The 23,322-nt window shown below is 33.9% G+C and overlaps 2 protein-coding genes across 10 annotated transcripts; one reads left to right on the top strand and one right to left on the bottom strand.

Annotated features, from left to right (window-relative positions):
• The first annotated feature begins 1,892 nt into the window (after positions 1-1,892).
• Positions 1,893-17,579, top strand: RLT2 (Homeodomain-like transcriptional regulator). Of its 6 annotated transcripts, XM_089750599.1 has the most exons (19): positions 1,893-2,081; positions 2,633-2,804; positions 2,891-3,316; positions 4,025-4,107; positions 4,661-5,089; positions 5,171-5,260; positions 5,334-5,498; positions 5,584-5,806; positions 6,261-6,361; positions 9,126-9,212; positions 9,364-9,516; positions 9,643-9,798; positions 11,218-11,427; positions 11,538-12,236; positions 12,326-12,886; positions 13,035-13,664; positions 14,029-14,133; positions 14,700-14,963; positions 16,352-17,579. In XM_089750599.1, the coding sequence occupies exons 2-19, from the start codon at positions 2,657-2,659 to the stop codon at positions 17,156-17,158; spliced, it is 5,337 nt and encodes a 1,778-aa protein (XP_089606725.1). In that variant the 5' UTR covers positions 1,893-2,081; positions 2,633-2,656; the 3' UTR covers positions 17,159-17,579. The 6 variants fall into 6 exon arrangements, with proteins under 6 accessions (XP_089606725.1, XP_089606723.1, XP_022764115.2 ...); XM_089750597.1 differs by having other exon boundaries at positions 1,893-2,804; XM_022908380.2 differs by having other exon boundaries at positions 2,035-2,804; positions 16,349-17,579.
• Positions 17,580-17,986: 407 nt separating this feature from the next.
• Positions 17,987-20,104, bottom strand: LOC111309315 (uncharacterized). Of its 4 annotated transcripts, none has more exons than XM_022908387.2 (2): positions 19,385-20,104; positions 17,987-18,827 (listed from the first exon to the last, which is right to left on the bottom strand). In XM_022908387.2, the coding sequence occupies exons 1-2, from the start codon at positions 19,899-19,901 to the stop codon at positions 18,694-18,696; spliced, it is 651 nt and encodes a 216-aa protein (XP_022764122.1). In that variant the 5' UTR covers positions 19,902-20,104; the 3' UTR covers positions 17,987-18,693. The 4 variants fall into 4 exon arrangements, with proteins under 4 accessions (XP_022764122.1, XP_022764121.1, XP_089606737.1 ...); XM_022908386.2 differs by having other exon boundaries at positions 18,031-18,463; positions 19,385-20,047; XM_089750611.1 differs by having other exon boundaries at positions 18,031-18,454; positions 19,385-20,047.
• Positions 20,105-23,322: the final 3,218 nt, after the last annotated feature.

Raw genomic sequence — 23,322 nt, 5'->3', positions numbered from 1 at the left:
AAGTATAAAACTTTTATCACCTATATAGTTGATAAACATGATTAGATATTATTTAACAATAATAATAGAAAATCAATAGATCTCAGTATTATCATAAAGCTACTTTTAATGTATCCTCCTTAAATGCTCTCTGATAGTAAAAGGTGTTACGAAAGTCGTAATTTTTTTTTAAAATTAAAAATCCTTAAGTTTAATAACAATATATTCAATAATCAATAGATCTCAGTATTCTCATAAAGCTACTTTTGATGTAACCTCCTTAAATGCTCTATGATAATAAAAGGTGTTACGAAAGTCATAATTTTTTTTTTTTTAAATTGAAATCCTTAAGCTTAATAACAATGTATTCAATCAGGTTTCATGGAATAATAAATCTTAAAATTAAAGAAACTATCAATTGCAAGTAAGGGTGTAAATGATACATTAGTATTCGTAAGTTATTTAAGTTCGATTTGAATAAAACTCGAATTCGGTTCGATTATTATCAAGTCGAGCTCGAGCTCGAATAACTCGACTCATGATCGAGTTGAGTTCGAGTATTTTATACCTACTTGAGTAGCTCGCGAGCTTAATCGAACTTTATATTTAAAATTTTTTATTATTTTAATTAATAAAATATCACAAATTCGAGCTCGAGCACTAATAATCGAACTTTTGTCGAGTATAAGAATCGAGCTTATTTTAGCATATTAATCGAGCTTAATTGAGCGAGTTCGAGTAACTCAATTTTGATCACGAATCGAGCTCGAGCTAAAAAAATGAAACTCGATCAAGTTCGAGTCGAGTATCAAGTCGAGAGTTGGGAGCCGAGCTCAAGCTTCTTAATGTATTGGTTCGACTCAGTTCGATTACACTTCTAATTGCAAGAAAACAAACATGCAAAACAATCTTTTATGATGTAAGGATTGTGTTTGGTACAGAGTGAATAAAACTGTAACTAAAAAAATAGGAAAATGAAACAAAAACTTAAATTAAACAAATTAATGGTAGAGCCTTTTGGTTTTTTTTTTTTTTTTTTAAATTACATTCATAATCAAATATGAATGATTTTTTTTATGAAACATTATAATTAACTCCAATTGGTAATAAATGAGAAGGGAATGAATTCGGTTGCAAACCTAAGAAAATTACTGATTTGATATTCAAATATTATGAATTTGAACACATTCCATTGGTATTTCATCTTTTCTTTAAAGGTAAAAAAAGTTACAACTTGATTGGAATTATTGAAGGAAGTCAAATGGCTTTTCGATGAATTGAAAGCATTTAAGGAGATTAATGGGATTGGAAGGTTTCTTTTGATAAATATGAAGATAGATTGCAAGCTTGGGGGAGATGATGCTTAAGATGAGTTGGATGTGGTATCTTCTAATGTAGCAATATCCACGTATCATAATTCTAGATTATAAAAACAAAAATATATATAAGTTAAATATTTAATGAGTATCTTGAATAAATATAAAAATAATAATAAATTAAATTTTATATCCTGAAAAACAGGATGTTGACTAAATATTTTAAAATATTAATAAGACTTATCTGTAAACTCCTTTATTAAAGTACATGTTTTTAAGGGTCAAAAAGATTGATAATTTGAAAAAAAGAGTATGTTGACGCGCTATGACTGTGGCGGGGAATGTGAATTCTGGCGAACACTCTTCGTACCGAATGAACGAAGAAGAACAACGAAAGAAGTGGATTTCGGATAATTGGATGAGATGCTGTCTCGTTACTGCGTAACGCACTCCGTAACGCCAATAAAAGCCCCAGCCGAAGGCCAAAAGCTCACTCATTCCCCCTCCCCATTTCTCCCCGTTTTGAGAAAAAAAAAAAAAAAACACCAGCACAGCGCTTCATACATAAATATTCAACGCACACGCCCTCCTGAAATTGAAAAACACAAAAACAAAAAGGCATCATCTGACAAATACCAACCCACCCTCCCCACTCTTGTTTTTTCTATTAATTTTAAACCCAAAAAAGAAAAAAAACTCCCAAAAACCAAAAACAAAAAGCAAAGAAAAAAGAAACAATGGGATCGATTGCGATGAGAGAGACAAAGAGTGTTGTTCTTCGCTGTTGTATTGTTCCTCGTTTTTCAATTTCTCAAAATTATTATAGTAGAATTTCACATCCTTTCTTTTTTTTGTTTTTATTTTATTATTATTATTATTATTATTCCTCAACAATCTTTCAACTTCCATTATTATTATTGTTTTCATCCGCGACACGACTAATGCTATTATCTTATTTATTATTTGGAATTGTTATTCCCCAAATCTCACCGCACATCTCAATCACACAGTCACCAATACAATATCGATTCTTAGAGAGAGAGAAACTTTTGTTTGTACGATTCGCTTTTCATTTAGAGAGAGAATGACTTTGTTGTAGTAATGTATAAAAGTGTATTTAATTTAGTTATTTAAATTCATTTTTATTTTTGTCAAATCTTATCCACCTTCAATCCCTAGTTTTAGACAGAGAATCTCTCTGTTTTCTTCTTCTTATTTTTTTTTTCGTTTCGGTTTTTCTTTTAAAAAAATTTCGGGAATTTTCTTGCTGTTGAAGCTCCTTGATGATCTCATTTTCAGAGTAAAATTCAATTTCAGCTTTGTTGTTGAATTTCTAGGGATTTTTAGTCTCACCTTGAAAAATGGAGACTGGTGGTGTCAGTGGCGGTGGAGGGGGTGTGGGCGGAGGTAGTTCTGAAGGAGAGAAGAAGCTTCCGGAAGGAGAAACAAAAGTCAAGCGGAAAATGAAGACCGCTTCTCAGCTTGAAATACTAGAGAAAACATATGCCAGTTCGTTATACTTTCTTACTTATTTCTCTCTCAATGGCTTTTTACGGTTAATTTGTTATAGTATTTGCTCATTGATGCTATTTCAGTGGAAATGTACCCGTCCGAAGCTACACGGGCAGAATTATCGGTGCAGTTGGGGCTTTCGGATAGGCAGTTACAGATGTGGTTCTGCCACCGCCGGCTTAAGGATAGGAAGGGACCTTCCGTGAAACGGCAAAGGAAGTATTCCATGTCGCTAGCAGGGGAGGAAATGGGAGGTGCTGAGGCGGGAAATGAGCATGGATCAGGGGGCTTCAGTTTGCTCGGTCATGAGCTGGACCTGAGAAGGGCGGTTCCAAGAACTGGAATGACTGTTCCAAGGTATTACGAGGTGCCTCGCTCTATCGTGGAGCTGGAGCTTCGCGCTATAGCATTTGTGGAATTACAGCTGGGTGAGCCTATAAGGGATGATGGTCCTATGCTTGGGATGGAGTTTGATCCCTTGCCACCTGGTGCATTTGGTGCGCCAATAGGCAAGTTGCTGAAAATTTTCTTCTCTTGCTCAAAGAATGTGAATCTGGTTGTTGAAATTAAGCTTAATTATGTGTTCGATTAAGAAAGTTTGACATGGATCTTGTACTGATAACTTGTTAGATTTTGACAGTGCTAGTTTGATGCTAATTTTAAAGGTTGTTCGTTTGGATTTCAACTTGCTTAACAACGTGTAGCTTCTGGGTCAGGTTTCTGTAACATGTTAATAGTTACTAGAGGAGGTAGATTGCTTCAAGTTAGGAAATCAGAAGAAATATTTGCAAGTGATGAATGTTCATTACTTGAAGAAAAGGTTAAAACTTCCTTTGGTTAAGTCAGCTGTTGGTCTTAACTCTTACCAGTAAAAGCAATAATGCATGTGTCAAAATATGGTATGGACTAGATAGCACTGCAAGGAGTGGTTTCTTCCTCTGCAACATTTAAAGCTTGATCTAAACTGCATGCCTATATTGAGCCGCTACTGCCCACTAGCGTGCATTTTCTATTTAAGTGACAGTTTAGTTCGGTTTAAATTTTATTCTTCATTGGCTTGATTTTCTATTCTTCCTGAATTGTTTCTATTTTCTTCTCGAAACCTGTGGCATACAGTTATAGCCATACTTAATGTCAACATATTGTCATTGGCTTTGTGTTTAACTGTTATCTTTTGAAGTTGCAACCTGTTAAATGTTTTTATGTTTTGCTAGTAGCATCAACGGAAGTGCAGCAGAAACAACCAGGACAGCCTTTTGAGACCAAAATATATGAACAACGCGATACAAAAACAGTCAAGGTTAGATTTTATTCACCACATATCCAACATGGGTAGAAAACAATGTGAATATCCTGATTAATTTCTCCTTAATAATTGCTTTTGTCTTACATGCTTTTAATTAATGCCTTGCCTCTTTAGGTTTGGTTAGTTTTACTGGCTCCAAGGAAAACTATAAAATGGGACCATATATTAACTAGACTTTGGGCAATTGGGGGACTCGAAAATCATCTGTCTTTTGTGTATCTCATGATTGGAATAATTTAATTTTCTGCTTCTCTAATACTGATAGAAAACATATTGGATGACAAGTCTCAAATTGTTTTGGGTGCTTTCTTATGGTGAATATTTTATGCCTGTTAACTACTTGATTTATTAGTAAAATAAGTTCAGTTGATGCAGTAGAAACAGTTGTGTTCATTCATTCTTCTTTATTTAACCTGCCGCATCTTCCAATCCTCTGATTATGTGATTTGGTAATCATCATCTGTAGACCATTGCAGAACACTTTATTTTCCCTATATCAAAATCAAGTGTAGTGATAAGAAATTAAGAGAACCTGTTTCATCCTCAGGGTTCTATGAGGGCTGTTCGAGAATATCAGTTTCTCCCAGAGCAGCCCACTGTTAGAACTGAAACATATGAAAGAGTTGCCCCATCCTACAACTATGGTTCACCCACTGATGGTCCAAATGCCATGGCCACATCATTGTCTGGTGGGCGTTCATCTGTGCATGGGAATGAACAAGTACCTTCTGGAAATGGTTTTCCAGGTCAGATGCCTAATTTGAATCTTTTGCCTCAGCAAAGCAGGCAGGGGCATCTCTTACCTACTGCTTTAGGAGAGTATGATAATGTTTCACGAAAGAACTCTTTAGCAAATACTGCTGTTGATGCTAATATTGGTGCTCACCCAATTTCTGCGCTGGAAAGCCCATTTGTATCATCTGACAGGAGGGTCAGTCTCGATGAGGATGTTTTGCGAATGGAGAGGAAGCGCAAGGTGTACTGTTATTTGCAATGAAGTATCCCATGGCTTTTAATCAAGAATGGTATCTCATGAATCTTTATCTGTGTTTTGTAGAGCGAAGAGGCTAGAATTGCACGTGAAATTGAAGCCCATGAGAAAAGAATTCGAAAGGAGCTTGAAAAACAGGATATGTTGAGGCGAAAGGTTTGGCTTATACCCTTTTTCTTGGTCTCTGAGATTTATATGTTATGCACCAATACTTTCTTTGTATGTCAAGAGAGAAGAGCAAATAAAAAAAGAAATGGAGAGACATGACCGTGAAAGGCGGAAGGAAGAGGAGAGGCTACTACGTGAAAAGCAACGAGAGGAGGAGAGATACCAGAGAGAGCAGAGGCGTGAACTAGAGCGTAGGGAGAAGTTCTTGATGAAGGAATCTGTTAGAGTAAGTCTTGGAGCTTATTGTTTTAAGGATTCTCAAACTTTAGCACATGCGTTTCGGGTGTAATTATGTCTTTTTATGTATGCAGGCTGAGAGAATGCGGCAAAAAGAAGAACTGCGTAAAGAAAAGGAGGCAGCTAGGCTTAAAGCTGCTAATGAGAGAGCTATTGCTCGCAAACTTGCTAAAGAATCGATGGAACCTATAGAGGATGAACGCTTGGAACTCATGGAGTTAGCTGTATCAAGCAAAGGGCTGCCTTCAACATTGTCACTTGACTTTGAAATCTTGGAAAATCTTGATATATTTAGAGGTAGGTCATTTTTGATGCCTCCTTTGCTACATTCTTCTATCTTTTAAACAATTCCTTCTGAGGTCTATGCATCTATTGTTTTAGTGAAGGTTGCTTTGATCTCTAGTGGAAGAAGAAGACTATTGATTTGATCCACAATTCAGCCATTTAATTTATTTTATTTTCTTCTGATCATTATGATTTCCTAATTGAACTAATAATCTCATCCAATGAATGTTTCTGGGTATTGGTTCTGTCTGTATAGTCTGAACTGTGACTACTACAATGGTGTCATATTGCATGACTTTGTTTATTGTCTAAGTTTGAACATCTGAACCATCAACCTTGTGGGACTATGCCTGGTTTTGATCCTCTTGATTGCCTGTTTGTATTCTCAGCTTACCTGGTATGAATTTTCAGCTTACCAACTGTCTTTTTTATATATATATATATATATCCTTTTTGCCTGTTTTAGATAAGCTGTGTGAGTTCCCGCCTAAAACAGTGCAGTTGAAGAGACCCTTCTCAATTCAACCATGGAACGGTTCTGAGGAGAGCATAGGGAATCTTCTTATGGTGAGCTTGTCTAGTTGTTTTCTTAAAGGATACTTTTGCAGCTTTTCCTTTTCCTGATTAGGAGATGATCTTAAATTGACTGGAGTGTAATAGCAAGTCTGAAAGTGCTCATATTATATTGATACTGTTCTACCGAAGTTACAATCATATAGTATCTTGTTTGATTTAATTAATATGTCACTTATTATTTACTGATTATTAATAGAAATGATGAAAGCAAAATCTTAGGGTTCTTTTGCTAACATTTGCATTCTGTTTACTGTTTTTGTTTTCATTTTTTTGAACATATATGTGTGGTTGCATGTTTTTCGTTCTCAAAAAACCAAAAAGAAAAGCAAAATTTTCAAAATTGTTGGATGCAAAAAGAAAAAAAGAGAATGTTTCCAACAGTTTTGGACACAAATTTTACAACGTGGACACTGACCTGCTTCTGAACAGTGCCCTGTTATATGAACTGTCTCCTTTTACAACAACAACAAACTAAGCCTTATATCCCATAATTCTAGGGTCGGCTGTATTAGAAGGCAAAAAAAAGGAATCATGTTAGGTCATAGATTTAAATTTTCTTGCGCCACTCGTTTCTATAAAAAATAACCTTTTCATTTACTTCCTTAACTCTCGTATAATTTCTTATTACTTGTATCCTCATTTCTCCTAACTAATACACAGATAGGCCTACGTTTCACATGTTCAAATCATCTCAAACAGCTCTCTATCATCTTTTGCTTAATTCGGACTACCCCTTTCCCTGAATCTCTTCATTATGATTTTGTCTCTTCTAGTCTTACCATAGATCCATCCAAGTATCCTCATCTCAGTTACGCTTATTTTCTTCTTATGTTATTTCTTAATGGCCTCAATTTCATGTAACAATGTAGGCCTTACAGTTCTTTTATACAACTTTGCCTTTAAAGTCATGTTGCGATCACACAACACAGCCAAGGTACTTGGCCACTTCACTCATGCTGTTTGAATCTTATGATTTACATCCCTTTCTATCTCAGCGTCGCTCTGAATAATTAATCCAAATATCGAAAATGACTACACTTTGGTACTACCTCACCATCCAACTTATTCACACTAGCATTCGCTTCGCTATGACTACTAAACTTACATTCCATATATTCAGTATTAGGTCTACTCAATTTAAAGCTTCAAGACTCCATATATGCCTTCATAATTCTAATTTTGCATTAAGATCATCACAAGTTTTAGCAACTAAGACTATATCATTGATAAATAACATACACCATGGCACCTTATCTTTGATATATCTAGTGAGCTTGTCCATAACTAATGAAAAAAGAAATAGACTTAGTATTGAAACTTGATGCAATCTTAAGGTAATGGGAAAGCTATTAGTCAAGCCCCTAAATGTGCTCACATTCGTTACAACTCCTTCGTACATATCTTTAACCATGTTAATGTATTTTATAGGAACCCCTTTCTTCATTAGGGCCCACCAAAGCACTTCTTGGGGAACTTTATTTTATGCTTTCTCTAAGTCGATAAATACCATATGTAGATTTTTTTTTTGCTTGAAAACCCTCCAACAAAAGCCTCAATGGGTGAATTGCCTATGTTGTGGAGCGTCCTAGCATAAACCCAAATTGGTTTTCAGAAAAAGTTACCTCATGTCACAATCTACATTCAATTACTCTTTCCCATAATTTCATAGTATGACTCATCAGCTTTATTCCTCAATAGTTTGAATAATCTTGTATATCACCTTTATTCTTTTATAAAGTCATTAGAGTACTCTTCCTCCATTTTTCTGGCATCTTTTGAGAACGCCAAATTTTGTTGAAAAGCTCTATCAACCATCCTTTCTCTATTTCACCCAAGCATTTCCAAACCTCAATTGGGATTCCATCTGGTCCTACAGGTTTCAGGTTTCTTTTCTTTAATTCTTCTTGAAGCCTCTTAAACCTCATACCTTTTAATGTTACGTTTGAACACATGATTTATATTCATAAAAGGTATGTTAAACTCATCTATGTCATGCTCAAAATTGCCATTAAAGAGATTATCAAAATAATCTCTCCATCGCTTCTTAATCTCCTCATCATTAACTAAAACTCTTTTGTCACCGCCTTTGATTCATCTTATGCCATTAAGATTCCTACTCTTTTTATCGCTCATCTTAGCAATTTTGAACAACTCTTTTTCTCCATTTCTTCTCTCTGGTTTTATTTTCAAAAAATGACGCAAGATGAAAAAGTTATGATGATGAGTCTTGAACTCGAACTAGACATACCACACCATTTTCTTGCCCTATCATGCAACAGCTGCTTTATAACTAAATATGTTTCCTTTAATTAGAAATTGAAAAAAAAGGAAAATGAAACTCTTGAAAATAGAAAACATAAAAAATATTTGGCTATGTTACCAAATGAAGCCTTGTCTAAAGTAATTAATTGTTGGTTTTCTACCCTGAATTTCCACATTTTTATGTTTACTGTGCAGTCCATCGAGAACTATCTTTTATATCAGATGCATTCATAATCATTATTATTTACCATTTTCATGATATTGTAATCGTATTAAGGATTAGGGTTCTTTTGCCCTTGATGTTTTGTGTGAAATCTTTATACTACTTGTGATTAAACATAAAAATATGATGTTAGTCATTGGCCTTGTTATGTTTTCTTATACTCAGTTTGAAATTATGCACGTGTATTCAAGCACATCATTAGACTGCCTATCTAAAATGGATGGGTATGCATTGTAGTTATCAAGGTTTGAATTGTGATGTATATTGTAGGTTTGGAGGTTCTTAATTACCTTTGCAGACGTTCTTGGACTTTGGCCTTTTACTCTGGATGAGCTTGTCCAAGCTTTTCATGACTATGTAAGTTGTCTTTCTGCCTTTCTTTATTCCTTTCTCCTTCTAAATGGGATCTTTATATTCATTTAAATCTTTTAGGAGCTGAGATCCTTTTTTATTAATCTTATTTGATATGGATTTGCACTTTTTTTTTTTTTTCTCTCGGATGTTTCAGGATCCAAGGTTGTTGGGTGAGATACATATTGCCCTTCTGAGATCTATTATCAAAGATATCGAGGATGTTGCACGAACACCTTCCACTGGGCTGGGAGCTAGTCAAAATAGTGCTGTTAATCCTGGAGGTGGGCATCCACAGATTGTTGAAGGGGTAAGCAGTAAGCTATTCTATCTTTGGCTGTTACCACTATATATCTCTTCTTAGTTTATGGTTTGGTTGTTTGTTCACATCTGATACTTTCTCCCCTTCCTTCCCTGTGCTGCATTCTATATTTAGGCATATGCTTGGGGTTTTGATATACGCAGCTGGCAGTGCCACTTAAATATGTTGACATGGCCTGAGATTTTGCGGCAATTTGCTCTGTCTGCTGGATTTGGGCCGCAGCTGAAGAAAAGAAATATTGACCAGGCATATCTTTGTGATGAAAATGAGGTGCTTTTCTTTGTCAGTTGGTTATTTGGTTTTAATTTTATTCTTCTTTATCTTTTCAGTTGAAAAATAATCTGTGTTTTCATGTTGAATGTTAAAATTCATTTCTCATGGTTTTTTTTTTTTTTTTCCTTTTTTTGATAAATGAGATTTGTATTCATCCAAAGAAGCAGGCTACAAAGAGTAGCAGCTGCACCGCAGTAAGCTATTCATAACATCAGTAAATGAACAATAAGAACAGCAGGCTGTTCTTACTGTATTCTTAACTAATGTAGCAATGCCGTTTCCAGTTATGTAGTTGTTACTTTTGAATGTAATGGTTGCCTTTTCGTTTATGTTACAGAATTCAATAAATACTGCTTGTATCACATCTTTGATTTGGTTTACTCGATAAGAATGTTATACATAGTTGACTTTTCTGAGCAAACTGTGTTGATTTTCGGCCTTAGAAATGGGAGTCTTTTACCGTGGGATGCGACATTTTTCGGGCTTCTTTTATTTTTTAGTTTTAACTGATCAAGTTAGGAATGGTACTAAGAAAAATTTTGTATTACATTGAAAGTTTGCTTCTTCATGGAGTTCTGAATGCTGTAGTAAATCATGTATTTCTTTAAATAATATCATTGCTTAGCTGAATGGGGTAATATCATTGCTTTGCTGAATGGGGTATTGATCAGGAAAACAGATGATAACCAAGTCTTCAACTACTATTCTCGGATTGGGTTGGTTAGTGTGAATTATTAGTCAATAAACAAGGTTAAAGATGGGTATTTCTTGCTTCGTACATACAGAAACCGGTTTGCCTGTAGAATATACTTGACAATGCCAATATTGGGTAAGATATGTTGGTTTACTGAATATATTATCCATTTAAGTATGTGACTATTTTGGGATGCAGATAGTAGAAAGAGTTTGTATATTCTGAAGTAGTAGGCAATCTTTCTTTCCAGTAGAACTTTTGTACATAACATTAGTGAGTGGAAGCAAGCTATTCTAAAGAGCTCTCTTCCCAGTCTATTATTGTTAATTTATTCTTGTTTTTTCACTTTATGCCGATTTCTAATACACCATAAATTGCCTAATCTTTATTTCCTTCTGTTTTAGATGTCTCTTTCTCTTTGTAAAACATTCATGTGTCTGAGTTGATTGGTATTGAACATAATTTTCTTCAAATTCTTCTTTTCCTTTGATGAATATTTTTAAGGTAAGGTCATTGAAGCAATTTGAACAAAATCCAGCCTGTGAGCATGTCAATTTTCTTGTTACCAAAAAAAATCTTACTGTTAAGGACATAATTTATGAGAGTGCATCCCTGATAGTAATACGTTAAATTATGATGTTAAGTCAACTAGCTTTGAATCTGTCTTCTTTAGTTTTTCATTTTTGTACGGAATTATTAATCTATCTTCAGTGTTAATGTAGGGTAATGATGGAGAAGACATAATTACTAATTTGCGAAATGGGGCAGCAGCTGAAAATGCTGTCGCTATAATGCAAGAAAGGGGTTTCTCTAATCCACGCAGATCTAGGCATCGCTTGACACCTGGAACTGTTAAATTTGCTGCATTTCATGTTCTCTCCATTGAGGGTAGCAAAGGCCTGACAATATTGGAAGTTGCAGAGAAGATTCAGGTAAGCTAAGTTGGTGACCATGCAGTTCTATGGTGCTGCTCTAGACTAAACTCCTTTTATCTCTTTTCTCACATATTCATTTTTTTCCTAATTCTGGTGTGTTAACTAAGAAATCGGGTCTGAGGGATCTTACAACGAGCAAGACCCCAGAAGCTTCTATTGCTGCTGCTTTGTCAAGGGATACAAAACTCTTTGAGAGAACAGCTCCTTCAACATACTGTGTGCGTTCTCCGTATAGGAAGGAACCAGCTGATGCTGAGGCAATTCTTTCTACAGCCAGAGAAAGAATCCGAGTATTTAAAAGTGGATTTATAGAAGGAGAAGATGCTGAGGGTGCCGAAAGAGAGGAAGATTCTGAAAGTGATATAGCAGAGGATCATGAGGTTGATGATTTGGGTGCTGAAATAAATTCAAAAAAAGAGATGCACAATTCTGAGGGAAGAAGCAGTTTTGATACAGAAACTGTCTTGGGAAATGGAAGGGAGAGTGGTGAGATCCTGGGAACCCAACAAGTTGAAGTTGGGAATGTATGTAAGGGTGTCTTATCACCACATGCTGGAGGCCTCGATAAGGTAAAAGATATTGATGCTTCTGTTGAGCAATCAGCAGATGCTACCAGAATTCATAAAGATGCTACTAGTGCTGGTCTAGAAGACACGGAAATTGATGAAAGCAATACTGGTGAACTATGGGTTCAAGGCCTTATGGAAGGGGACTACTCTGATCTAAGTGTTGAGGAACGCCTTAATGCACTTTTTGCTTTGATTTCCGTCGCAATTGAAGGAAACACTATTCATGTTGTTCTTGAAGTGAGATTTGCACTTTTTTTATTCATCGACCTAATAAAGTTCTGTTTGATTGCTTTTCTTCATATATTCTAAATTGAAATTGCTTTCAGGAACGCCTAGAGGCAGCAAATGCTTTAAAGAAGCAAATGTGGGCAGAGGTACAACTTGATAAACGTCGCGTGAAAGACGAGTTTGTATTTAGGGCAAATTTTTCGTCATATATGGGGAATAAGATGGAGAATAGTCTTGTGATGTCCTCAGCTGAATGTAGGCGAAGCCCCCAGATTGTTGGTGACAAAAAAGATAATGATTCCTCTGTTGGTCCAGTTGTGCCGCAAGAATGCTTAAATAATCCACCAAATGATCATAATTATCTTAACAACGTATCTTCTGAAGGGAACATGCCAATGCAAGATTTCTCTATTGGACCAGATAACTTCCAATATCAGCAACCAGGATATGCACTTGAAAGATCACGTTCACAGCTAAAATTTTACATTGGTCACAAGGCAGAGGAGATGTATGTATTTAGATCATTGCCTCTCGGTCAAGATCGTAGACGCAATCGATACTGGCGATTTATTACTTCTACATCTTGTAGTGATCCTGGCTGTGGCAGGATCTTTGTTGAGTTACTTGATGGTCGTTGGAGACTCATTGATGATGAAGAGGTTGCATTTCTATCCCAAACAGCTTTTAAATTCTGACTATGCTGTATATGTTTATTTATTTATTTATTTTCTTGTCATGCATGTTTTGCCTCCTGACATATATTAGTTGCTTTGGTGTGTTCAATTTTCTACTTTTTCCTCTCTGCAGGGTTTTGATGCTCTATTGTCATCTTTGGATGTGCGTGGGATCAGGGAATCCCACTTGCATGCAATGTTGCAGAAGATTGAGATGTCCTTTAAGGAAGCTGTAGGGCGGTATAAGCTGCATGTCAATAAGAGGCAAAATGGAGACACCATTAAGACAGAAGCTAATGAAATGGCTTCAAGCCTTGATTGGAGTGTCTGTTTTAAAAGTCCTAGTAGTACTCTATGTGGATCTGATTCTGATATGTCAGAGACATCAACATCTTTTTCTATTGACCTTGGCAGGAATGAAAATGAGAAAAATGATGCCCTGAAGAGATATCAAGATTTTGAGAAGTGGATGTGGAAAGAACGTTTTAATTCGTTGACATTTTGTGCCATGAAGTATGGGAAGAGAAGGTGCAAGCAGCTGCTGGATGTGTGTGATTCCTGCTTCAGTATTTATTTTTATGAATACAATCACTGCCCTTCATGCCATATGACTTACATTGCCTCTAAGAGCACAGTAATTTTTTCTGAACATGTGGCTCAGTGTGCAGAGAAACTGCAAATGGGTCCTGATTTTGCTTTGGATGGTTCAGCCTTTTCTCCTCTGAGAATCAGATTGATTAAACTTCAGTTAGCTTTGATTGAGGTCAGTGCCTTCTTGTTTACACCCCTCCTTAGATTTGAGAGAAAGGTAATGAAGAGAGGGGATCTTTGATCAGTTAGAACCATAAATATGGGGTTTATGACCTAGGTATAATTATAGCTTGAACTCATCAAAAGAATGAAATGTGAGTATAGGGCAACAAGGGGTGTAGGGAGTCCCTGCTAGTTTCTGAGCCTTAATATTCTTTATTCTAGAATTGCATGCTTTTTTTGGGCAAGTATATTTGATTCATAAAAGATGAACCTTTGATTGCAGTTATCACCATAAGCTAGGACTTAATATCTTTTAAGTATGTTTTACTTAATGTTCTATGCAGCTTATGATCGTCTTCATTGTTGATTGGCAGGTTTCTATTCCATTTGAAGCTCTTCAACCTGCTTGGACTGAGGGCTATCGAAATTCTTGGGGTATGAAGCTGTACTCCTCAACAACAGCTGAAGAGCTTCTTCAGGTTTGTGTGCCAGGCATTTCTTGTGTTAATCATATATCTCAACTTCAAAAGTTTCCTCACTGTTATTGGTTCATAATTAAGAAAGAAGAGTGGCCGTCTAGTAACTATTGCTCTGCATGACATTAGTTTCATCTTCTTTGAAATGGATAAGTAATAAGTTCTTGGTGTTGAAAATATTCAGAAGGGAATGATAGGATTGGACATGAAATAGAAAGGAAAGAGAAGAAGACTAATAGAAGGATGAAAAGAACATAGAGCTAGGAGAAACTTAGAAGAGAATGTGGGATTGGAAGATGACAATTGTTGTTTCTTTAATTTGACACAAGCTCACAAGGTGTGAAAGCCTAAGCAAAATTGAAAACTCATAGAATCTTGGCTATTGTTTTTCATTCAACTTAAATGGCTTCAGTCATGCAAGCTTAGGTTTCATTCACTTGAGTAATAATGTGTCATTGTAACTTTTTGGCAAACACATGCTGAATCGACAGGGTTTTTCTTGTTTCTTCCTAATCCTTCATTTTTTTTTTCAAAAGAAGTTGGGCTACTTACTGTTGTGCCCTTTTCAGATTTTGACACTGCTGGAAAGTTCCATCATGAGGGATAGTTTGTCCTTAAAATTTGAGACTACATGTGAAGTGCTGTCTCCATCTAACCCGTCAGGGCGTTTTGCTAATTATTCTTCCGATCTTGAGGCAGTTCCTGTACTTCCATGGATTCCAAAAACAACAGCTGCTGTGGCCCTGAGGCTTATTGAATTTGATGCAGCTATCTCTTACACTCTTAACCAGGGGTCAGAGACTCAGAGGGACAAGGGAGCTGGGGAATTTATGGTGAGCAGTGCCCTTTATATTGTGAAAAAGTCCTGGATATATAAAGTAGAAATGATAACTCAAGAAAGAGAAAAAGGATGAGATTCCTTTTGGTATGGGTAGCATTGTGAGTATGCTCTGTTATGAGTATACATTGTTCTTTTGGTATAAGAAAAGGAATAGTGATATGGCTCAAACTTAAAATTTCAACCCAAGGAGAGCTTCTATTTGCACCACTCTTTTTGCTCTCCACACCCCCTTTTTGTTTCTTCAAAATTATCTTTAAATGAAATTATTCAATTATCCTTTTGCAAAAAGCTTTTAAGAGTCTTTGGATTTGCAAATCCATAAACTTTTAGAAGTTTTTAGGTTTGCATATCTAGAAGCTTTTAAAAGTTTCCTACTCTCGTTAGGAACATCATTCAAGTTGTTTAGGAATCTTATTGGAAACATCGTCGTTTCCTCTTACTCGTATGGTTGAAATCAAGAAGAAATTCAAAAACTCACATGCTGTAATCAGGTTCTCTTTTTATTAAAGATATAATTTTTGTTTGTCAATTTGTAAATGAAATTATAATTATTTGAAACAAATCGTAATTTTTCTTTGCAATGTTGTAGAAATTTTTGAAGATTGTTAGATTTTTTTTTAATTAAATTTTAGGGTTTAAGATTTAGGGTTTTTCTACAAAGGTTTAAATAACTTACTAGATATGAAAATTAGGTTAAGTTAATATTTGGTAAGTTATATAACTTACCGATACTCATATCCAATAAGTTATTTAACTTATTGGATATGGATATCTGGAAACTTTTAGAAGTGGGAAGGGTAATTAAATAATTTAACTTGGAGATAATTTTGAAAAAAAAAAGTGAAGAGCAAAAACTCCGAAGCAAATAGAAGCTCCCTTTTTTGAAATCAACATGCAAATAGAGCTCCCCTTTGATCTGAGTTAAGCTCAAGTGGTTCTTATGAGTTTTAACTAGTTCTATAATTTGATATCCTTGTGCATGCATTGAGATCCTAAAGGTTTTGGTTTTTTAAATAATAGTAATTAAAAATATATAATAAGCCGAAAGTGGCAATAAATGTAATTTCTTTCACTTGTCTTGAGGGCAAGCTCTGGGTTTGGGATTTTGTTGTGCTTGGTTCTTGGCCTCTTACCTTGAGTACCTCAAGTTAACTTCTAAGAGATGGGCATTTGTATGCTGTATCTTTAGTTGTCAGCATGGATGGTATTAATTATGGTTTGATACCTGTTAATGGCCAATGATCTGTTTGATTAATGGGAACTGCACTTACATTACATTTGAATAATATATATATATATATATATATTTATAAATACATATATACTATTTTTTATTTCAAAGTAATTATTTCCTGATTGTTTCTGTTTCCTTTTAAGAAGCTTCCATCTAAATATGCTGTTGTGAAGAACCATCAAGATGACGAGACAATGCAAACCTCAAATCGGGTTGAATATTTACAAGAAGCAAGTTGGGTTGACGTGGGGATAGGGTTTTCTGGTTCTGGCCGTGGAAGAGGTCGTGGGAAGGGTGGCGTGATACGTGGTGGAAGATCTCAAAGAAGGCCTACTAGTTCTAGATCTGGATCTGGCAAGACAATTACAAATGCAGACAGTGGGAGATCAGGGCCAGTACTGGAATGGAAATCACGATCACGTGGCAGGGGAGGGCATAATCGTGGTCGACGTAGCAGCAGGAGGCCAAAAGTGGCAAAGAGAATGGTTGAGATTGCTGGTGGGAGAGAGAACCCCAAGGAAATCATGGGGAAATCATCCAGAAGTTCTGCAGCAAATGCTTGGAATGGAGATGAAGTATCTAGATTAGAAGTGGGTACCGCTGATAACCCTAGCAGCTCTGAAAGATCTGAATACAATGATGAAAATGGTCAGGCAACAGGAGATGAATATGATTATCTGGCAGTAGATGACTATGCTGTTGGTTTCAATGTCAAAGCTGATGATGGGGACGGAAGTGATTACAATATAGATGGTGATGAAGGTGATGAAGATGATGACGTTGAAGATGGATATGATATTGCAGAAGAGGAGCAAGGGAATTTTAATGTTGGAGGGTACATAAATGATAATTCAGATGAGGGCATCAGGGATGCAGATGATCTAGAGGACTCAGACCCTTACGTGAAGCCATACGGGTATTCGACAGAAGCATCTTCAGATTTCAGTGAGTGAAGGACTTGCTGCAAATGCTGAAAGGATACTTTCTGTTCGATGGTGCTTCATTTGCTGTATTTAAACAGTGGTTTTATGGTCCGACAAAAAGAAAATTATGGTTTTAGGGAGGAAATTGATAACTGTGTAAAGCACCTCCATCGTACTAGAAGTATAATACAAACGAATAACCTTTAAAATTTGCTCGATAGCAGTATAATTTGCTCCGCTAACCAGCGTCAGCTTCCTCTGAGCTTCTCCGTTGTAGGGCTAGTTCTGGCTTTCATTTTGTTTCTGGTACCGGGAAGTCTTTTAAGCAAGAGGGCAAAAGAAATTGATATAGTATCTGAACTTGGAGTATTTGGGATGCAGTCTATTGTAAAATATTGTTAGGATATATGGTTAATAGTTACAAGTTAAATGATTTATTTTATTTAGCAAAGTTCTGGAGGTTGAGGCCTTGAGGGTCCTATGATTCTGCACTTGTAACCGTGTGAAGCAGATTGGCTTGTGCCGCTTTCAAGTTTCAAGAGCAGGATCTGAACTCTTCCTAATATCAAACAGTGCTAATAAATTCTAAAAAAATTGATAGATAAACAAGCATTTGGTATAATCTTTGTATAAAATTTGCCCTATGTCAAATTGCTAACATTTTGTATATATAGTTCTCAGGTTTAATGTAAAGCAAAACAAAGAATGAGATTTTTAGTTGTAGCACTTCACTTCTTGTGATATTAAAAAAAAAAAAAATTATTAATGATATTTTAAGTTACTTGCATACGCCATTAACCTCGTCAATTTAGGATAACAATTTATGTTTCTGGCTCAAAGAGTCGAGCAGTATATGTAAGAAGTTTGCTGATGGGGAGTGGGGTTTTCAGCATCAGAAACCAGTAGCAGAGTGCAGAAGAGATTGGCTAGTCTTACAACAATTCTAACGGAGGGCACCAAAAGCGACGCTTGTACGCAATAAATCAAAAGAACCAACCAGCATTACTACCTTGTACATGTAAAAAGATCACACAGCCGTCTATTTTATGAATTCACAGTAAGTGCACCCCTTGTAGTTGTATCCATAAGAGTATTTTTTCCAGTGCGTCTCAACTCTTCTTGATCCCAGATTTCTAGCTGTTCTATTTTCAGACTTTGTTGGAAACTTGATGTTGAATTTGATTCTTAATTTTGGTTTCTTTGTAGGGTCTTTTAGGGTCGGCGTCTCTTTCCTTGGAACCACTTCCTCATAGTTTGGATGAATTACATTGTTGATTGGAATGGTTAAATTCCCGCCGGCCAGGGTAGTGAGATGAACTGTGTAACCTGTCAAGGCTTTCGGCAAGAGAGATCTTTTGTGTGACAATCAAGTCATTGCCATACCGAGTAACCCAAAAAGAGAGAACAACAACTAGAAAAGTAAATGAAAGTAAGAAACAATGAAGGGAAATCAATCAGATGCCTCTCTCTCTCTCTCCCCTTTTCCCTTACTGTCTGCTACTAATTCAGTTTCTGCCAAAGAAGGCAAGAAAGCATTGTTTGTTCTACAAATGGCTAGCTATCAGTCACAAACATACAGATTCTCTAAGATGGTTTTGTCCAAGCACTTCATAAATGCTGCATTTGAAGGGGGACCAAACTTCCCTCAAATTTTCACACAGTGACAGCTTCTTGTGAAAGCATGGAAAAGCAAGGTACCCTGGCCAATTCCAAATCGTCACAATAATGCTAGAAATATAGTTAAATTCACTAATGTTTCCGAAAACTGAAGTATGTAAATAAATCAATGAAATAGATTAAGAATAATATGGATATGATTTTTGCAAAATCTAATGAAGTAATTTACCATCCAATTCATGTTCTAGGATTTCAATTGAAAATATTTGCATGCTATTCCAACAGTACTCCAGTAAGAAACTGAAAATAAAAGGGTGTCACACGTATACACTGGAGAAAATTTTCCCAGTAATAAAAAGATTCAAGAGGGCGTAAAAAAAAAAAAAAAAAACAGCTCGTAATTCCTTTTATACGGAGAACAAAGAGAAACAGGGATAACTGTTACATAGCCCTTTAACAAAGAGCTTGTCTCGCTTTGTAACTCCTAATCTAAGTCAAATTAACAAAAACCAAACAATGTCTTGGACTGTAGAGAAAGGAAAACTTCCACAATCAAATTTCTTCAAATATCTACAAAGCAAAACCTCTCCAGCTAAATAAGGCCTCAATAACTTAAAACAATTCAACTTAATCACTCACCAGAATTCTTCCTGACAAGTGCAAAGTAGCCCAAAACGGCACAAACAGCAGCAACAAGATTCCCTTCCTTCAACAAAATCTTGAACACAAAGCCAGCGATCTCTCTCGTGATCTTTCTTCCTTCAAGAACCAAGGTCCGCTTTCGTTTCCCAAAGAAAGCAAGCAAAACCACAACAGTGATCCAGGTTACCAAAATGGCTGGCACAGCCACAGCCAGAGCTGCAACCATAGAAAGCAGCCCAAATAGCGCACCAAGAAGAACAGATGCATAGAGGGCAGGCCAACCAGAAGAAGAAGCAGAAGATGGTTGGGATTGACGCTTGTACCAAGAAAGTATTAATTTAAGGGAATTCCATGATGAAGCTAAAATGATGGCATAAACTAGCACAAATAGAAATACCCATGTTCTCCTTTTGCTCATAATTTTTAGAAATAACGTGTATGATGACGGCGGAGGAAAAGGTGGTTTTGTTGATGTTGGAGAAGTTGGTGGTGGTGTTTCTTGTTCTTGCTCCATGTCTTTCTTCTATTTGAAGTGGCTTTATGCCCTTGCTTTCTCTGTCCTCGCTTGGTGTCCTTGCGACCGTTCTATTTTGGATTTTAATTGTTTCGGGCTTCGGAATCGTTTTTATGGTGAGTTTCGGGTACCTCTCTATATCCGAGACTCTGAGATGAGAAGATGGAAAACTGGATATTATAAGATTGAGCAAACATGTTAACGGGGAATACCAAGCGCAATTGATGGCTTTTGAGGGGAGCACCTTGGCAGCATGTTACTTGGTCGTGTAGTACACGTGCTTGGTAGATGGTGTTATAGTTTTGGATGCTTGAAGTAATCCTATGTCTTTTTTTTTTTCTTTTCCTAATATAGAAAAACGTAAGTCTCTGAGGAGAACGACAGTTGAACTCTTTGAAGTTTTGCTATTAGAGACGTTTAGTTCATAGGAATTTTTGTTTTTGTTTTTTTTTTTTGTTTAAATTTTATTGATGGATATTTGATTTTAATATTTGATTTAAAATAATTTAATTTTAGAGAAAAATGATAAATTTTTAATAATATCTAAAGTTTTAAATTTATTTCTTTCTATGGTATTTTAAAATTTTGAAAAAAAATTACATTATTTTTAAATTTAATTTGAATAAAAAATTATAAAATAATAATTATCATTTTAAAAAGTATATCTAAAAATAATTATAAATAAATTATAGATTTTTATTATTAAAAAATTATTTTATATTATAATTAATGGCATTTGATATGAAAAATATCTTAAATAATCTTGTTAAATTTTTTTGAGATTATTTAAGACTTTTTTTAGATAAATAATACCTTAAATAATCTTGTTCAATTTTTTTTGAGATTATTTAAAATATTTTTAATAAGAAAATACCTTAAATAATCTCTTAAAAAATTAATCAATATTATTTAAGGTGTTTTTTTTTATAAAAAATACTTTAAATAATAAAAAAAACTTATAAGTAATCCTAAAAATAAGTATAGAAATGATTGAACCTATGACTTTATGATTAATAGTCGTATGCTCTAAACACTCTTAAATTTTATAAATAATGAAAAAGATTATTTAAGGTATTTTTTTAATTTTTAAAAAATATTATTTAAGGTATTTTTAATTAAAAATGTCTTAAATAATATCCTTTAAAAACATTAAAATACTAAAGAAAAATGTCAAACCTACAACTTTATAATTAATAGCTATATGTTTTAACTAACTAAGTTACTTTATTTTTTTTTTATTTTATCTCTTAAATCTTATAAGTAATAAAATTGATTATTTAAGAGATTTTTAATAAAAAAAATACTTTAAATAATACGTTTTAAAAAAAAAAACTTTAAATAATTTCAAGTATTTATTTAAGGTACTTTTGGATAAAAAATATTTTAAATAATCTCTTTTAAAAAATAAAAAAATTATTTAAAATATTTTTAATTAGAAGCATCTTAAATAATCTATAATATTTTTTTATTAATGATATTTTATAAATAAAAATACCAATCAAATAAAATATTTATATTTTTTTATTATTAAAAGTATCATTTTTCATTTAGATATTTATTATTAATAAAAACTAATAAAAAGTTATTTTCATATATATTAAAGAGATTATAATAATTATTTAAAAATTAATATATGTTAATTTTTTAACAAAATAAATAAATTTAAATATGAGATACCTTAAAAATAAAAAAAATCTGAAAAATCATATATATTTTTTTAAAATTATATTTTTTTTCAAAATTTAAAATTTACTGAATGAAATGTCCCATTATTCTACGAGCTACACAACGAATTGGATTTAGACCAGAAGTATTTTATGGGCATCGTGGAGGTCAGGTCACTACTAAGATAAGATTTCTTTAAAAGAAATTCCATGAGATAATATGACCTTTTCACTGTTTGATATTGTTGGACAAATATGAACCATTAGATTTATCTTTTTCTGTGCTGGTCAGAGTCCACTTGTTCAATATTTTATTTGGAAAAATAATTATTTAAAATATTTTGATTTACTGAGTTATTGTCATATTTAAACTATTTATTAGTAAAGAAATGACAAAATTAATATTATTAGTAAAAAATTGCGATTATTTTGAAAAAAATATTTTTTATTACGATGAAAAATTACGTGTTGTTTCCTTGATTCATAGTCAATGTTTAAATTTACATAAATAAAAAACGAACTTGATGTTTTATATAAAATATAAATAAGTAAATAAAAATATGGAAGGAAATTAGCTTTAAACCATATTTTATCCAAAATCCGAAAAGTTAAATTTTAAAATTATATAAATATTTAAATTCACTTAATTTTAAATTTTAAATTTTTTATAAATTTTAAATCTAATCATTTTCTAATTCCTTGCAGGAATGTCTCAATGTTATGGGCTCATACGAAAATAGTCATTCATCTTTCTTTCTTTCCATTTGCTCTCCCATAAATTTAAAAAAAATATATTTTCATGCAAAATATTTTTTATTTATTACCATTTTTTGTAATTCTTTTGATACAAAGTACAAACTATCTCGTGGTCACTAAAATTTGAGAAAAAAATAAATCCAACGATCCCTAATTGCCCAACATATCTAACGGTAAGTAAACAATTGGATCTCAATGAATTCCATGGTAAGAAATCTCACTATAGCTACACCCATTTTGGAGCGACAGTTACTTCTTGGGCTGAAGCTTGCAGTAACGGGTTTCTTGTTGGAGACAGCAACCGCCTCCTTTACACCTTCAGAATCTTAGAAACTCAGCAAGCTAACAATTTTTTCCTTATTTTATTTTATTGTTCTTCCTGACTAGGGAAACCATGGAAAAGCATTAAAGGGGTCCAGCCAAACGCTCCATTCTCCATGCTCCATGGCCACACCCATTTCAACATCTATAACTATCAATACCAATATATAAAAGTTATCCTTAATCTATTATTATCAAATCGATGCATCAATACTTATGCCAAATAATATGAGATATAAAAAATGATTTGGAGGGTTAATTGATGTATTGAATAATTTGATTGGAGATTTATTTTGTCATTTAACATAATTTTTTGGGTTAATTGAGATTAACCCATTTTCTGATATTGTTTTAGGTTTTTTATTACTGATTTTTAGAGTTAATTATATCTTTTAACATCTCTTTTCCTTTTCGGTCTTTTTTAATTGGCTTTGGTTTTTATTTTTTTTTAAATATGAATTATATATTTAATATCCAAATTATAATTAAAATTTTTATTAGATATTTAAATTTTAAAAATCTATAACTAAATATTTGAATTTGATTTTTATCCATCAATTTATATTTAAAACCAATACTATTAAATCAAATGAAGTAAAATTGTAACACATTTCAAGTTTTAATTGATTATTTTTAGACACATCATGTATTTGACTAAGCATGATAATCCTTTGTATATA

The sequence above is a fragment of the Durio zibethinus genome, chromosome 2 (assembly GCF_047325235.1).
Source record: "Durio zibethinus cultivar Kanyao isolate XHJ-2024 chromosome 2, ASM4732523v1, whole genome shotgun sequence".
Taxonomy (NCBI): domain Eukaryota; kingdom Viridiplantae; phylum Streptophyta; class Magnoliopsida; order Malvales; family Malvaceae; genus Durio; species Durio zibethinus.
This window is presented reverse-complemented; position numbering and strand designations above follow the sequence as displayed.